The 18,216-nt window shown below is 45.0% G+C and overlaps 1 protein-coding gene across 1 annotated transcript; it reads left to right on the forward strand.

The window, feature by feature from the left end:
• Window positions 1-2,207: 2,207 nt before the first annotated feature.
• LOC100284598 (NADP-dependent malic enzyme) lies at window positions 2,208-5,546 on the forward strand. Its single transcript, NM_001157493.1, is given in 9 exon segments — window positions 2,208-2,396; window positions 2,777-3,124; window positions 3,232-3,403; window positions 3,563-3,658; window positions 3,813-3,884; window positions 4,002-4,085; window positions 4,245-4,343; window positions 4,470-4,517; window positions 4,656-5,546. Coding segments are annotated over 9 exon segments (1,713 nt in total). The 5' UTR covers window positions 2,208-2,307; the 3' UTR covers window positions 5,361-5,546.
• The last annotated feature ends 12,670 nt before the right edge of the window (window positions 5,547-18,216 follow it).

Genomic DNA, 18,216 nt, shown 5'->3' on the forward strand with positions numbered 1-18,216 from the left:
ACACGAGCTATATATTAGTCTATTTTAGCGTTTTGGTTGTTTCTTTTTCTTTGCCCTTCCATGTCTCCATAATCATGCAACATCGTAATTCTTGCACTTCCTCCTTTCTTTAGCTATCTCCAGTAGCTCTTCTATTTCATCACATATATCAAACTCCACTCTCTGTCTATATTATAAAAATATATTTTATATGACTATATACACGATATGCTGAACACAACCTTAATATTCGTTCTTTCCATGTGTATAAACTCATCGCACCGTTTCATGTCGTTGCCTCCACCTCCGTCTCAAGGTTGCTAGATAGTAGTATACGTCCAAGTCCAAATACAATTGGATATGCTCACGCAAATGTCAAAACTTAGACCATGTTTAGATAGACTAAAAAAGATTGTAGCTGCTACAAAAATCTCAGATAGACTAAAAAAACATGGTACAGAAATCTCTTAGATAGACTAAAAAAAGATGGTAGCTGCTATAAAAATCTCTAGACGGTGCAAACAGCTTGGTTTATAGCCCGTTCGAAACTATTCAACTACCCAGATGGTCAAAAAAAGCTATTAGCCGCTCTCTTAGGCTATTGTAGCTTATGGAAAGTTTAGCTGATCTAAATGAAGTTTTACTCAAAGAACCTCTAAACGCTTATCTTTACAAGTCGTGTCTAAAGAAGTCTATTATATTAAAAAAATAGATTGATGATATTTTTTCCCGAACAGATCCCGTGGAGAAAAATCTGCATGAAAATATATATCCGAAAAGTTATGTTTAAAAACCGTACTAAAAGTTTAAAGTAAAAACATTGCTTCAAGGGATCAAGTAGTATATAATTTAAGTAGTCTCTACTCACTACCGGAATCAGCAGCTTTATCGAGTGTCTAAAACACTCGACAAAGCTTGAAAAACACTCGGCGAAGGCTTTCCTGGGTGTAACAATCAGTAAAGAAAGTTCGGTGAACTGTACATCGATAACAACTTATTTGTCGAGTACTTTTTATCGGACACTCGACAAAGACTTTGCCGAGTGTCAACCTATAATCGGTAAATAAAAGTCCCCGTCACGGCGACGGAGCCTGTGCCGAGTGCCCACAGAGTGGCACTTGGCAAAGGCTCACTCTTTGCCGAGTGTCCACTCTACTACATTAAGAATCAGTTTCCACGATTGTATGATCCTCGTGCTCCATACGTTTAAATGTAAAATTTTTAAAATTATGTACAAATGAGGATTTAAACTATAGTTGTTGGCTTTTAAATCTAGATTCACGTAGAACACATATATTTTTATATTTTATACTTCCTATTTATAAATGAAAACCGCAACAATATACTCTCACTAGCAGGCAGATAGTAAAACCCAGAGTTACGATGGGAAATAAAATTTAGGAAAATAAGTACGGAGCACGTTGGACGGTGCGCGATAGCGAGCAATGGTACGTGGGCGCCCGTGCGCCAATCCGCCAACCAGAAAGAAGGCGCTACTGTGGTTTGGATCTGGCACGCAGTTTTCCTGTGGATTTATGGCGGTAATACTAATACATACAGCGTCCGCGGCACACCTAGTCATCAAAACAGTCGGCACTCCGGCAGTGGTCCGGTGCGCGCGCTCGCCCCTGCCTGCTGCGTGCGCAAGCAAGATGGCCAATGGCAGCGGCAGCCACTGCTAGTAAGTTACAGTACGTGCAATATTTCGGTGCAAGGCGGCGGCGTTCGCGTACCATACCAGGCGCGGAAGCCAGGCCCGCTGCTGGAACACCAAACTCATCAGCAGGCAGGATCCCGGCTCACCAGCCGACCGGCACCGAGGCCGACGACTGCTCCACCACCACCAAGTCACCAACCCATTGGGCATTGGGCCTTGGTCTGCCTTCCTCGCCGCGTCGGCGGGCAGCTTCCCTTCCCCACCGGCCACCACCAGCAGGCAGCAGCAGCAGCAGCTGCAGGACACACACCACCTTTCCACAAGTTCCCTTTGGCTTTCCTCCCTCGCCGCGGCGTTTACCATCCGCTCGCGTCCCCGACCTTTCCTCGCTTCCACACGCGGCGGGCCCCAGCCGTGGCAAACCTGGGCTGGGAGGGGGAGCGACTAGGACTACTACTTTTCAGGGCCCCTGCCCCTGCCCGTGGAGACTACTCAGCGTCTGGAGCGCTATAAATCCGCGTCACCGTCCGTTGCTTCTTCTTCCACATCCGTCTTCCTCCTGTAACCAGATCTGAACCCGCGGCGACAGAAACAAACGCTCGCTCGCTCGTTCGTTGTCCGTTCATTGTCTTCGCCGGCGCCGAGGGACCCTGAGAGGGCAGGCGGGCGAGATGGCGGGCGGCGGCGTTGAGGACGTGTACGGCGAGGACCGCGCTACCGAGGAGCAGCTGATCACGCCGTGGGCCTTCTCCGTCGCAAGGTCCCATCGATTCGGATCCATTCCCATGCTCACGATCTCGTCTTCTTCCACCTCTCTCTCTCTCTCGGCTCTCGCCCTCGCGCGCCGCCTGCCTACGCTAACCAAACATTCCTCTCCACGTTATGCGAAAGCTGCCTTTTCTTTTGCCGTCTTCGTCCAAACATCTTCGATTCGTCGCCATTCGCCACAGTTTTGCACATTTTTTTTCATCAATTATTATTATTCTTATGGTATACAGTAGTATTGTACAGTAGACCGACACCAGTCAGCGATTTCTTCCAGCGTATAATATATTATGCGCGCGTAAAAGCGTATCTGACGAAGTTTGCATGTCATGATCTGACGATCGGTTTCTTTTTCCCTCCTCCTCCTCCATCCAGCGGCTACACCCTGCTGCGCGACCCGCGGCACAACAAGGGCCTGGCCTTCTCGGAGGCGGAGCGCGACGCGCACTACCTCCGGGGCCTGCTGCCGCCGGCGCTGGCGTCGCAGGAGCTGCAGGAGAAGAAGCTCATGCAGAACCTGCGCCGGTACGAGCAGCCGCTGCACCGCTACATCGCCATGATGGACCTGCAGGAGCGCAACGAGAGGCTCTTCTACAAGCTCCTCATCGACAACGTCGAGGAGCTGCTCCCCGTCGTCTACACGCCCACCGTCGGCGAGGCATGCCAGAAGTACGGCAGCATCTACCGCCGCCCGCAGGGGCTGTACATCAGCCTCAGGGACAAGTAATTCACTCTCTCTGTTCTACTCTATCTCTCCTTCTCCGTCTCTTTCTTCTGTGTTCTTCCTCCATTGCTCTGTACTTATTCATGCGCGCTGCCTTTTCAACCAGGGGCAAGATCCTCGAGGTGCTCAAGAACTGGCCCGAGAGGAGCATCCAGGTCATCGTCGTCACCGACGGCGAGCGCATCCTCGGCCTCGGTGATCTCGGTTGCCAGGGGATGGGAATTCCCGTTGGCAAGCTCTCCCTCTACACTGCCCTCGGAGGTGTTCGCCCGTCAGCTGTAAGTGCTGCTCACAATGCTCATTCTTCAGTATTACTACTCTGTCGGAATAAACTTGTAGCACTAGTCGTAGTAGGAAAGATTTGGAATCGATTTTTTTTCTTCAGTATTACTACTACTTCAGTATTATTGGTCGTAATAATGTTTACGCTGCTGCAGTGCCTGCCCATCACAATTGATGTCGGCACCAACAACGAGGCCTTGCTCAAGGACGAGTTCTACATCGGCCTCCGCCAGAGGCGTGCCACCGGCGAGGTCAGCAACTCATCTGCAATCCCCTCCATTGATTTAGTTCTACCCCTACATGGCTGTTCTGTTCACCCACTTGCAGCTGGTGATTTTGTTGAACCTGTAACCAGTCTCTTGTCTGGATTATTGAGACGTGGCTTGTGTTTTTGATGGTTCACAGGAGTACCATGAACTTCTTGAAGAGTTCATGACCGCCGTCAAGCAAAACTACGGCGAGAAGGTCCTCACCCAGGTCAGTCTCAGTGGACCAGCCACAGATACTACCAGCTGTTGGTTTTCGCCTTTTTGGCCGAACTTTCTCTCATCCTGGATCTGAAATGGATGTTCTTTTTGACCTCTGACCGTGCAGTTCGAAGACTTCGCCAACCACAACGCCTTTGACCTGCTCGAGAAGTACAGGGAGAGCCATCTCGTCTTCAACGACGATATCCAGGTAGGCTAGGCTTTCCTTGTGACAGCGCATCACAGGCAAACAGTAGCACCATGGATGCCAAGTTCAGAACAGGGGCCTGCCTGTTTTGTGCTCGTTCCGTCGTCCGTTTCTTTCCACCGTGCTGAACGAAAACGATGCGGATGTGTGTGATTGCTGCAGGGAACAGCATCCGTGGTCCTCGCTGGCCTCCTGGCGGCGCTCAAGGTGGTCGGCGGGACACTGGCGGACCACACTTACCTGTTCCTCGGCGCCGGCGAGGTCGGTCGATTTGACTTGCTAGTATACTGCATCAGTGTTACCCTATCTTTTCTTTGCCGATCAAAGCTTCGGATCACTCGCGGCCTCATTCTTTTCTCTGATTACGTTGTGTTTGTTCATCTGCAGGCCGGGACTGGCATTGCCGAGCTCATTGCTCTCGAGATGTCCAAACATGTAAGCAACTAATTTGCCACTCTGTCCAATGATCGATCTATGGTTTCTTACTCTTCTTGATGGGAAAAAAAAAGAATTACCGTTCCCGATGTGTTGATTGTTCCAAATACAAATTAACATAACAATAAATATAAGCAGACTGGGTCTCCGATCGAAGAGTGCCGCCCGAAGATCTGGCTGATGGACTCCAAGGGCCTGATCGTGGCGTCACGGAAGGACTCGCTGCAGGCGTTCAAGAAGCCATGGGCGCACGAGCACGAGCCCGTGGCGACCCTGCTGGAGGCCGTGCAGTCCCTGAAGCCGACGGTGCTGATCGGCACCTCGGGCAAGGGCGGCACCTTCACCAAGGAGGTGGTGGAGGCGATGGCGTCCCAGAACGAGAAGCCGGTCATCTTCGCGCTGTCGAACCCGACCTCGCACTCGGAGTGCACGGCGGAGCAGGCCTACACCTGGACCAAGGGCCGCGCGGTGTTCGCGAGCGGCAGCCCCTTCGACAGCGTGGAGCTGGACGGCAAGGTGCTGGTGCCGGGGCAGTCCAACAACGCCTACATCTTCCCGGGGTTCGGCCTCGGCGTCGTCATCTCCGGCGCCATCCGCGTCCGCGACGACATGCTGCTGGCCGCCTCGGAGGCGCTGGCGGAGCAGGTAACCGAGGAGCACTTCGCCAAGGGGCTCATCTTCCCGCCCTTCACCAACATCCGCGCCATCTCCGCGCGCATCGCCGCCAAGGTGGCTGCCAAGGCCTACGAGCTCGGCCTCGCCAGCCGCCTGCCACGCCCTGACGATCTCGTCAAGTACGCTGAGAGCTGCATGTACACCCCCATCTACCGCAGCTACCGGTAAGGAAAGGACCATGGCCGGGGCGGCGGCCTGAGCAAAAGGAAAGGAAACGGGTAAATTATGAGTCAGTGAGTGAATAAAGGGTCGATGCGATATTTGTTGCAGCTAGAGGAGTGAGTTTACACATACTTTCATTTCTATACACTGTATTTCTGTGTACCGTATACGGCATACCATACAACACTACTACATACTCGTCAGTCATTTCAATACAGTTAATGTACCTGGTTAGAACGCTATCACTCTATATTTACCTAGAGCCATCTCAGTGTCAAATTTGTTTTTATATAAAATAAATAAAATTGCATAATTTATAATTAAGCAAATAAAATTTCATAATTTATTAAATAATTAAAATTATGTAACTTGCATACAAATAAAAAAATAATTTATAAATAAATTTACTTAATTTAAACATAAAAATAAAAAGCATATAATTCATAAATAAAACCTAATTTATAGTTGGATTCTAGAATTATTTTGAACTTTTAAATCTTTTCAAAATTTTCAACCTTGTTCGCAATCTCTCTTGATGAGTGTATTGTTAATACCACCTCACAAACATAAAGAAGCAACAAAGAAAGGATAACTCATCTCAATGGCAGAAGGCTAAACAAAAAAGCCAAGATAAGGTCATTAGAAATGAGAAAAACTTGGTTGCCAAAGATATAAGGCAACGACTCAATAAAAATAAGAAAAAAATGGCTAGCCCTCAAGAAGGGACTAAGAAAGGCTCAATACCACTAGCCAATAATCTAAGCAAAAGATGAAGGATGTCGATAACTTTAAAAGCAAAAACAAATCCCTCTAGAAAGAGACAAAGGCTCAACAGGACTAGCAAAAACATTTCCTCTTAAACTCCCCCTATCAAAAGCACCCCCCTAAAAAATGTACAAATCCTTGCAAATGAATGCACTATCAACATGATGCTTGTGTATGTGTATAATTCCCCTCTTAATGATAAATGCACTCAACAAGCACTGTCCACATGCACAAAAACCGGCCCAGGAGAGATGCATAAATTAACCTCTATTGGGCTCACGTCTTCGGCTCTGGATTTCTTTATTGGTCTTCGCTTCAGGATTGCATCTGGCAAAAGTCCGAAGCTTCTTCATTCGTAGCTTCGGAACTGGTTCATCCTTCTCCCAGACCGCGCCTTTCATACCGTGCACACTTTCATCGCAAGTCTGAAGGTTCCTGTGACAATATATTATACTTGGAAAGCATGTTAGTCGTGTTTTTGAGGACCTTCGAAAGACGAAGGCCCCCAACACCACCAAGGAATCAAAATCTTCTGCATATTTCTTCATGATGCAGTGTGTGCTGTTATCTTTTGCTAAGGTTTATCTTTATGGTTATGTTATCGAACGTAATTTTGGACTCCTCTTACTAGCTGAATGTGGCCAGTAAAACTTTTATGTCTGGTACACTGGTATGTGGTTGGTTTCCTGCTATGGAATATTTTGGAACTTTGGATTTGGCTATCATTATGATGTTAATGAATGTAATGAATATGGTTCTGTATAGAATTCTGAATTGGGTATGCAGTGCATACACTAATTTCTTTGATGCATTGCTTCTTATTATATGGATCATACAAACAAACTTAGTCATCATGATCGGATGATATTATCGCAAAACATAAGAGGAATTAACGCGGTGGAAAAATGAAACTCTTTGAGAAATAAAATTAATGAAATTGCATGTGATATTGTTTGCATCCAAGAAACAAAAAGAGACGAATTCAATGAAGCATACATCTGGAATTTCTGTCCAATGCCCTTTTATAATTTTTGCTTCTCTTCGATTGAGGCATCTGGTGGAGTGGTGGCATTGTTACTATTTAGAAAAGTACAAGATTTGAAGGCAAATTGATATCTAAAAATGAATACGGTCACACTATCAAACTTTTCTCCAAACTGACAAGTCAAAGATGGTGGCTCACAAATATATATATGGCATGTACTGCTAGTGGTTGGGAACTTTTTCTTCAATGGTTTCCAACATTACAATGCCGACAGATAAACTATGGATATTCTTAGGGGACTTCAACTTGATCCGTGCACCTGACAATTGGAATAAACCGAGAGGTAACATACAGAACATGATGGACTTCAATAATGCACTTAGTCAAATTGGAGTACAAGAGATCCCCTAAAAGGGCAGGCATACATGTGGTCAAACATGTAGCATCATCCACTTCTCAAAAAAAATGGATTGGTGTTTTGTTTCCCTGACATGGTCAACTCAATTCTCGAGAACAACTCAAACCTTACTAGAGACACGTCAGCTCATGTCCCTAGGGTACTTCTAGTCAAAATAAATGTTCTAAGGCGCATATATTCAAGTTTTAAAATTACTAGCTTTAGCTTAATGAATTCTAAACAGTCTTTCAACATGCTTGGCATAAGATGTTTCATCAAGAAGATCCTACCAAAAGGTTGATGTCCAAATTTAAGAGAGCCATTAAGGCTAGAAAGGACTAGCAGAAAAAATTGTCTAGTCTAGCCTTGCTCATCGACAACATAAAAATTATCCCACAATTTTTGGATTTCATAGAAGAAAGCAGGCATCTTACTGTCCAGGAGTGGAATTTTAGGGATATCCTATCGCAAAAACTACAAGCCCCCTAAAAACATAAACTCTACGGGAAACAGAGAGGACAAATCAAATGGGCAAATAATGGTGATACAGGACTAAATTCTTTCATGCAAATGCTATAGTTAAACACCCACAAAATTCAATTGCCTCGACAAATAGGAGAGAAGTATTAAATCATGAGGACAAACCTCAATATTGTTTGAAGCTTATAAAGAGAGATTAGGTTCTTCTCTACACACTTAAATGGTTTTTGAGCTGTCAACACTGCTCCAGTCACATGATGATCTCATTTCTCTGGAAGATACCTTCTCAGTTGAGGAAACTGACTCCATTATCAAAAATCTCCCTTCTAATAAATCCCATGACCTTGATGGATTCAACACTGATTTTATGAAAAAAATTTGGCCAATATTTTCCACTGATTATATGAACTTTGCAAAGGATTTCATGAGGAAACAATATGCATGTAGAGCATAAATCGTCTTATATCTCTCTAATCCCCAAGAAGGATACTCCAATAACTATCAATGAATACAGACCCATATCACTGCTGAATTCGAGTGTGAGACTATTAACGAAGCTTCTTGCAAATCGGCTCCAAAAAGTAATCACCAGACTCATTCATAAGAATCAATATGGATTTATCAAAGAAATATCCATACATGACTGCTTGGCATGGTAATTTGGGTATTTACTTTTGTGCAAGTAAACAAAAAGGGGGATGGTAATTCTAAAACTGGATTTTGAAAAGGCATTTAACAAACTAGACCATAAAGTATTATTAAAGTTCTACAACACAAAGTGTTTGGCCCCAAATGGATAAATTGGATCAAGATGATCATGAACTTTGGAACCTCTGTTGTACTCCTGAATGGTGTCCCTAGTAAACAGTTCCTCTACAAAAGAGGAGTCAGATAAGGTGACCCATTGTCTCCACTTCCTTTTGTCTTAGCTGCTGATCTCCTGCAATCTATAGTCAATAAAGCAAAGGATTTCAAGCTCCTGAGATTACCCATTACCCAGAGATGTGGTCAGGACTCCTCGATTATATAGTATGCAAATGATACCATCATAACAATGGAACCATGCCTCAAGCAACTTTTGTTTCTGAGAGACATTCTGAATTCGTTTATGGAATACATTGGACTTAGAGTCAACTATCACAAGTGAAATATGTATCCCATAAATATAATGCACTAGAGGCAAAAATGGAAATTCTCACCAACATCTTTCAATGCCAAGTGGGGACACTTCCATTCACTTATTTGGGAATGCCAATGGGGCTTACTAAACCAAAAATGGAAGCCTTTCTCCCTATAGTTTAGAAATTTGAAAGGGGACTAAGGGGTGTTTAGTTTCTAGGGACTAATTTTTAGTCCCTCTATTTTATTCCATTTTAGTCCCTATATTTCCAAATACGGAAACTAAAATATAGTTTTTGTTTCCGTATTTGACAATTTAGGGACTAAAATGGAATAAAATGGAGGGACTAAAAAATTAGTCCCTAGAAACCATGAAAGGGAATTAGGCTTACACCTAGTTCCTATATAATTTTGGTGGTTGAATTGCCCAACACAAATAATTGGACTAACTAGTTTGCCCAAGTGTATAGATTATACAGGTGTAAAAGGTTCACACTCAGCCAATAAAAAGACCAAGTTTTGGATTCAACAAAGGAGCAAAGTGGCAACCGAAGGTCCTCTGGTCTGGGAGCACCGGACTGTCCGGTGTACACCGGACAGTGTCCGGTGCACCACCGGACAGTGTCCGGTGCACCAAAGGACTCCAACTCGAACTCGCCACCTTCGGGAATCTCCGGAGGCACTCGCGCTATAATTCACCGGACTGTCCGGTGTACACCGGACAGTGTCCGGTGCGCCAAGGGAGGTCGGCCTCAGGAACTCGCCAGCTTCGGGAAACTCCAACGGCTAGTCCGCTAAAATTCACCGGACTGTCCGGTGTGCACCGGACTGTCCGGTGCATCCTCGGAGCAACGGCTACTTCGCGCCAACGGCTACCTGCAACGGCATTTAATGCGCGCGCAGCGCGCGCAGAAGTCAGAGTCGCCCATGCCGGCGCACCGGACAGTGAACAGTGCATGTCCGGTGTGCATCGGACACCCAGGCGGGCCCACAAGTCAGAAGCTCCAACGGTCAGAATCCAACGGCAGTGATGACGTGGCAGGGGGCACCGGACTGTCCGGTGTGCACCGGACTGTCCGGTGTGCCATCGAACAGACAGCCTTCCAACGGCCACTTTTGGTGGTTGGGGCTATAAATACCCCAACCACCCCACCATTCATTGCATCCAAGTTTTTCCAGCTTCCAACCACTATACAAGAGCTAGCATTCATTGCAAAGCACACCAAAAGAGATCAAATCCTCTCCCAACTCCATACAAAGCATTAGTGATTAGAGAGAGTGATTTTTAGTGTTCATTTGAGCTCTTGCGCTTGGATCGCTTCTTTTCTTTCGCATTCTTTCTTGTGATCAAACACTCACTTGTAATTGAGGCAAGAGGCACCAATCATGTGGTGGCCCTTGCGGGAAGTTTGATTCCCAAGTGATTTAAGAAGAGAAGCTCACTCGGTCCGAAGGACCGTTTGAGAGAGGGAAGGGTTGAAAGAGACCTGGCCTTTGTGGCCTCCTCAACGGGGAGTAGGTTTGGGAGAACCGAACCTCGGTAAAACAAATCCGCGTGTCTCACTTACTTATTCGCTTGCGATTTGTTTTGCGCCCTCTCTCGCGGACTCGATTTTATTTCTAACGCTAACCCGGCTTGTAGTTGTGTTTATATTTGTAAATTTCAGTTTCGCCCTATTCACCCCCCCTCTAGGCGACTATCAATTGGTATCGGAGCACGGTGCTTCATTAGAGCCTAACCGCTCGAAGTGATGTCGGGAGATCACGCCAAGAAGGAGATGGAGACCGGCGAAAGGTCCACTACAAGCCACGGGAGCACTTCATCGGAAGAGTCCCGCACCAAGAGGAAGGAGAAGAAGAAGAGCTCCTCCAACAAAGGGAAGGAGAAGAAATCTTCTTCGCACCACAAAGAGAAGAAGGAGAGATCTTCCTCCCACAAGCCACATCGGAGAGGGGATAAGCACAAAAGGATGAGAAAAGTGGTCTACTACGAGACCGACACTTCATCAACATCAACCTCCGACTCCGATGCGCCTTCCGTAACTTCTAAACGCCAAGAGCGTAAGAAGTTTAGTAAGATTCCCCTACATTACCCTCGCATTTCTAAAAATGCACCTTTACTTTCCATCCCATTAGGCAAACCACCAACTTTTGATGGTGAAGATTATGCTAGGTGGAGTGATTTAATGCGATTTCATCTAACCTCACTCCACAAAAGTATATGGGATGTTGTTGAGTTTGGTGCACAGGTACCATCAGTAGGGGATAAGGATTATGATGAGGATGAGGTGGCCCAAATCGAGCACTTCAACTCTCAAGCGACAACAATACTCCTCGCCTCTTTAAGTAGAGAGGAGTATAACAAAGTTCAAGGGTTGAAGAGCGCCAAAGAGATTTGGGATGTGCTCAAAACCGCGCACGAGGGAGACGAGCTCACAAAGATCACCAAGCGGGAAACGATCGAGGGGGAGCTCGGTCGGTTCCGGCTTCGCAAAGGGGAGGAGCCACAACACATGTACAACCGGCTCAAGACTTTGGTGAACCAAGTGCGCAACCTCGGGAGCATAAAGTGGGATGACCACGAAGTGGTTAAGGTTATTCTAAGATCTCTTATTTTCCTTAACCCTACTCAAGTTCAATTAATTCGTGGCAATCCTAGATATACTAAAATGACCCCCGAGGAAGTTATCGGGCATTTTGTAAGTTTTGAGTGCATGATCGAACGCTCGAGGAAAATCAACGAGCTTGACGAACCCACCACATCCGAAGCTCAACCCGTCGCATTTAAGGCGACGGAAGAAAAGAAGGAGGAGGCCACACCAAGTCGACAACCAATAGACGCCTCCAAGCTCGACAATGAGGAAATGGCGCTCGTCATCAAGAGCTTCCGCCAAATCCTCAAGCAAAGGAGAGGGAAAGACTACAAGTCCCGCTCCAAGAAGGTTTGCTACAAATATGGTAAGCCCGGTCATTTTATTGCTAAATGTCCTATATCAAGTGACAGTGACCGAGGCGACGACAAAAAGGGGAGAAGAAAGGAGAAGAAGAGGTACTACAAGAAGAAGGGCGGCGATGCCCATGTTTGTCGAGAGTGGGACTCCGACGAAAGCTCTAGCGACTCCTCCGACAACGAGGACGCCGCCAACATCGCCGTCACCAAGGGACTTCTCTTCCCCAACGTCGGCCACAAGTGCCTAATGGCAAAGGACGGCAAAAAGAAGGTTAAATCTAAATCCTCCACTAAATATGAATCCTCTAGTGATGATAATGCTAGTGATGAGGAAGATAATTTGCGTTCCCTTTTTGCCAACCTTAACATAGCTCAAAAGGAAAAATTGAATGAATTAGTTAGTGCTATTCATGAAAAGGATGACCTTTTGGATTCCCAAGAGGACCTCCTTATTAAGGAAAATAAGAAGCATGTTAAGGTTAAAAATGCTTATGCTCTAGAAATTGAGAAATGTGAAAAATTATCTAGTGAGCTAAGCACTTGCCGTGAGATGATTGACAACCTTAGGAATGAAAATGCTAGTTTAAATGCTAAGGTTGATTCACATGTTTGCAATGTTTCAACTTCAAATCCTAGAGATGAAAATGTTGATTTACTTGCTAGGATTGATGAGTTGAATGCTTCCCTAGCTAGCCTTAGAATTGAAAATGAAAAATTGTTTGCTAAGGCTAAAGATCTTGATGTTTGCAATGCTACTATTTCCGACCTTAGAACTAAGAATGACATGCTACAAGCTAAGGTTGTAGAATTAAAATCTTGCAAACCCTCTACATCTATCGTTGAGCATGTATCTATTTGCACTAGATGTAGAGATGTTAACATTGATGCTATTCATGATCATATGGCTTTAATTAAACAACAGAATGATCATATAGCAATATTAGATGCAAAAATTGCCGAGCATAACTTAGAAAATGAAAAATTTAAATTTGCTAGAAGTATGCTCTATAGTGGGAGACGCCCTGGCATCAAGGATGGCATTGGCTTCCAAAGGGGAGACAATGTCAAACTTAGTGCCCCTCCTAAGAGATTGTCTAATTTTGTTAAGGGCAAGGCTCCCATGCCTCAGGATAACGAGGGTTACATTTTATACCCTGCCGGTTATCCTGAGAGCAAAATTAGGAGAATTCACTCTAGGAAGTCTCACTCTGGCCCAAATCATGCTTTCATGTATAAGGGTGAGACATCTAGCTCTAGGCAACCAACCCATGCTAAGTTGCCTAGAAAGAAAACTCCTAGTGCATCAAACGATCATGACATTTCATTTAAAACTTTTGATGCATCTTACGTTTTGACTAACAAATCCGGCAAGGTAGTTGCCAAATATGTTGGGGGCAAGCACAAGGGCTCCAAGACTTGTGTTTGGGTACCCAAAGTTCTTGTGTCTAATGCCAAAGGACCCAAAACCATTTGGGTACCTAAAGTCAAGAACTAAACTTGTTTTGTAGGTTTATGCATCCGGGGGCTCAAGTTGGATACTCGACAGCGGGTGCACAAACCATATGACAGGGGAGAAGAAGATGTTCTCCTCCTACGAGAAAAACCAAGATCCCCAAAGAGCGATCACATTCGGGGATGGAAATCAAGGTTTGGTCAAAGGTTTGGGTAAAATTGCTATATCTGCTGACCATTCTATTTCCAATGTTTTTCTTGTTGATTCTTTAGATTACAACTTGCTTTTTGTTTCTCAATTATGTCAAATGGGCTACAACTGTCTATTCACTGATATAGGTGTCACTGTCTTTAGAAGAAGTGATGATTCAATAGCATTTAAGGGAGTGTTAGAGGGTCAGCTATACTTGGTAGATTTTGATAGAGCTGAACTCGACACTTGCTTAATTGCTAAGACTAACATGGGTTGGCTCTGGCACCGCCGACTTGCCCATGTTGGAATGAAGAATCTTCATAAGCTTCTAAAGGGAGAGCACATTTTAGGACTAACCAATGTTCATTTTGAGAAAGACAGGATTTGTAGCGCATGCCAAGCAGGGAAGCAAGTTGGCTCTCATCATCCGCATAAGAACATAATGACGACCGACAGGCCACTGGAACTCCTACACATGGATCTATTCGGCTCGATCGCTTACATAAGCATCGGCGGGAGTAAATACTGTCTAGTCATTGTGGATGATTATTCTCGCTTCACTTGGGTATTCTTTTTACAGGAAAAATCTCAAACCCAAGAGACCTTAAAGGGATTCTTGAGATGGGCTCAAAATGAGTTCGGCTTAAGGATCAAGAAAATAAGAAGCGACAACGGGACGGAGTTCAAGAACTCTCAAATTGAAGGCTTTCTTGAGGAGGAGGGCATCAAGCATGAGTTCTCTTCTCCCTACACACCTCAACAAAATGGTGTAGTGGAGAGGAAGAATAGAACTCTTTTGGACATGGCGAGAACCATGCTTGATGAATACAAGACTTCGGATCGGTTTTGGGCGGAGGCAGTCAACACCGCTTGCTACGCCATCAACCGGTTATATCTTCACCGAATCCTCAAGAAGACATCATATGAACTCCTAACCGGTAAAAAGCCCAACATTTCATATTTTAGAGTCTTTGGTAGCAAATGCTTTATTCTTGTTAAGAGAGGCAGAAAATCTAAATTTGCTCCTAAGACTGTAGAAGGCTTTTTACTTGGTTATGACTCAAACACAAGGGCATATAGGGTCTTTAACAAGTCCACTGGGCTAGTTGAAGTCTCATGTGACGTTGTGTTTGATGAGACTAATGGCTCTCAAGTAGAGCAAGTTGATCTTGATGAGATAGGTGAAGAAGAGGCTCCATGCATCGCGCTAAGGAACATGTCCATTGGGGATGTGTGTCCTAAGGAATCCAAAGAGCCTTCAAATGTACAAGATCAACCATCCTCCTCCATGCAAGCATCTCCACCGACTCAAAATGAGGATGAAGCTCAAGTTGATGAAGTAGAAGATCAAGACAATGAGCCACCTCAAGATGATGGCATTGATCAAGGGGGAGATGCAAATGAGGAAGACAAGATGGATGAGGAACAAAGGCCACCACACCCAAGAGTCCACCAAGCAATCCAACGAGATCACCCCGTCGACACCATCCTCGGCGACATTCATAAGGGGGTAACTACTCGATCTCGTGTTGCACATTTTTGTGAACATTACTCGTTTGTTTCCTCTATTGAGCCACACAGGGTAGAGGAAGCACTTCAAGACTCGGATTGGGTGGTGGCGATGCAAGAGGAGCTCAACAACTTCACGAGAAATGAGGTATGGCATTTAGTTCCACGTCCTAACCAAAATGTTGTAGGAACCAAATAGGTCTTCCGCAACAAGCAAGACGAGCATGGTGTGGTGACAAGGAACAAAGCTCGACTTGTGGCCAAGGGATACTCTCAAGTCGAAGGTTTGGATTTTGGTGAAACCTATGCACCCGTAGCTAGGCTTGAGTCAATTCGCATATTATTGGCCTATGCTACTTACCATGACTTTAAGCTTTATCAAATGGACGTGAAAAGTGCCTTTCTCAATGGACCAATCAAGGAAGAGGTCTATGTTGAGCAACCTCCCGGCTTTGAAGACAGTGAGTATCCTAATCATGTCTATAAGCTCTCTAAGGCGCTTTATGGGCTCAAGCAAGCCCCAAGAGCATGGTATGAATGCCTTAGAGATTTCCTTATTGCTAATGGCTTCAAAGTCGGTAAAGCCGATCCTACACTCTTTACTAAAACTCTTGAAAATGACTTGTTTGTGTGCCAAATTTATGTTGATGATATTATATTTGGGTCTACTAACGAGTCTACTTGTGAAGAGTTTAGTAGGATTATGACACAGAAATTCGAGATGTCTATGATGGGGGAGTTGAAGTATTTCTTAGGATTCCAAGTAAAGCAACTCCAAGAGGGCACCTTCATTAGCCAAACGAAATACACTCAAGACATCTTAACCAAGTTTGGAATGAAGGATGCCAAGCCCATCAAGACACCCATGGGAACTAATGGACATCTCGACCTCGACACGGGAGGTAAGTCCGTGGATCAAAAGGTGTACCAGTCGATAATAGGTTCTTTGCTATATTTATGTGCATCTCAACCGGATATTATGCTTTCCGTATGCATGTGTGCAAGATTCCAAGCCGACCCTAAGGAAGCTCACCTTATGGCCGTGAAACGAATCTTGAGATATTTGGCTTATACTCCTAAGTTTGGGCTTTGGTATCCTAGGGGATCCACATTTGATTTGATTGGATATTCGGATGCCGATTGGGCGGGGTGCAAAATCAATAGAAAGAGCACATCGGGGACTTGCCAGTTCTTGGGAAGATCCTTGGTGTCTTGGGCTTCAAAGAAGCAAAATTCGGTCGCTCTTTCCACCGCCGAAGCCGAGTACATTGCCGCAGGCCATTGTTGTGCGCAATTACTTTGGATGAGGCAAACCCTGCGGGACTACGGTTACAAATTAACCAAAGTCCCTTTGCTATGTGATAATGAAAGTGCAATCAAAATGGCCGACAATCCCGTCGAGCATAGCCGCACTAAACACATAGCCATTCGGTATCACTTTTTAAGGGATCACCAACAAAAGGGGGATATCGAGATTTCTTATATTAACACTAAAGATCAATTAGCCGATATCTTTACCAAGCCTCTTGATGAACAATCTTTTAACAAACTTAGGCATGAGCTCAATATTCTTGATTCGCGCAACTTCTTTTCCTAAGTTTGCACACATAGCTCTTTTATATATACCTTTGATCATGTCTCTCTCATATGCTATGACTAATGTGTTTTCAAGTCTATCTCAAACCAAGTCATAGGTGTATTGAAAGGGAATTGGAGTCTTCGGCGAAGACAAAGGCTTCCACTCCGTAACTCATACCTCGTCGACGCTCCAAGTCACTCTCCATTCATGGGGGAGAAAGCATGAGCACCAAGAAAAGGACTTTGTCTTTGGGGGAGCCCAAGGCAAAAGGTCCAGACTTCGTCTTTGGTATAATCTTAACTCATTTATTTCATGACCAAAGGGGAAGATAGCACTTCAAGGGCTCTAATGGTTCCGTTTTTGGCGATTCATGCCAAAAAGGGGGAGAAATGAGCCCAAAGCAAAAGGGACCGCACCACCACAAAGCAAAAGGGACCGCACCACCACCAATTTCAAAAACTTAGTGTTGAATATTTTCAATTGGTATCCTATTGTGTTCAAAAAAAAGGGGAAGAAAGTAGCATTTCAAAAAGGCATATCAAAACCCTCTTGAACACTAAGAGGAGGATCTCATTTAGGGGGAGTTTTGTTTAAGTCAAAGGAAAAGCATTTGAAACAGGGGGAGAAAATTTCAAATCTTGAAAATGCTTTGCAAAACTTTATTCACTACCTTTGACTATTTGCAAAAGAACTTAGAAAAGATTTACAAAAGATTTTGCAAAAACAAAACATGTGGTGCAAACGTGGTCCAAAATGTTATAAGTAAGAAACAATCCATGCATATCTTGTAAGTATTTATTGGCTAAATTCCAAGCAACCTTTACACTTACATTATGCAAACTAGTTCAATTATGCTCTTCTATATTTGCTTTGGTTTGTGTTGGCATCAATCACCAAAAAGGGGGAGATTGAAAGGGAATTAGGCTTACACCTAGTTCCTATATAATTTTGGTGGTTGAATTGCCCAACACAAATAATTGGACTAACTAGTTTGCCCAAGTGTATAGATTATACAGGTGTAAAAGGTTCACACTCAGCCAATAAAAAGACCAAGTTTTGGATTCAACAAAGGAGCAAAGTGGCAACCGAAGGTCCTCTGGTCTGGGAGCACCGGACTGTCCGGTGTACACCGGACAGTGTCCGGTGCACCACCGGACAGTGTCCGGTGCACCAAAGGACTCCAACTCGAACTCGCCACCTTCGGGAATCTCCGGAGGCACTCGCGCTATAATTCACCGGACTGTCTGGTGTACACCGGACAGTGTCCGGTGCGCCAAGGGAGGTCGGCCTCAGGAACTCGCCAGCTTCGGGAAACTCCAACGGCTAGTCCGCTAAAATTCACCGGACTGTCCGGTGTGCACCGGACTGTCCGGTGCATCCTCGGAGCAACGGCTACTTCGCGCCAACGGCTACCTGCAACGGCATTTAATGCG

The sequence above is a fragment of the Zea mays genome, chromosome 6 (genome assembly GCF_902167145.1).
Source record: "Zea mays cultivar B73 chromosome 6, Zm-B73-REFERENCE-NAM-5.0, whole genome shotgun sequence".
NCBI classification, from domain to species: Eukaryota; Viridiplantae; Streptophyta; class Magnoliopsida; order Poales; family Poaceae; genus Zea; species Zea mays.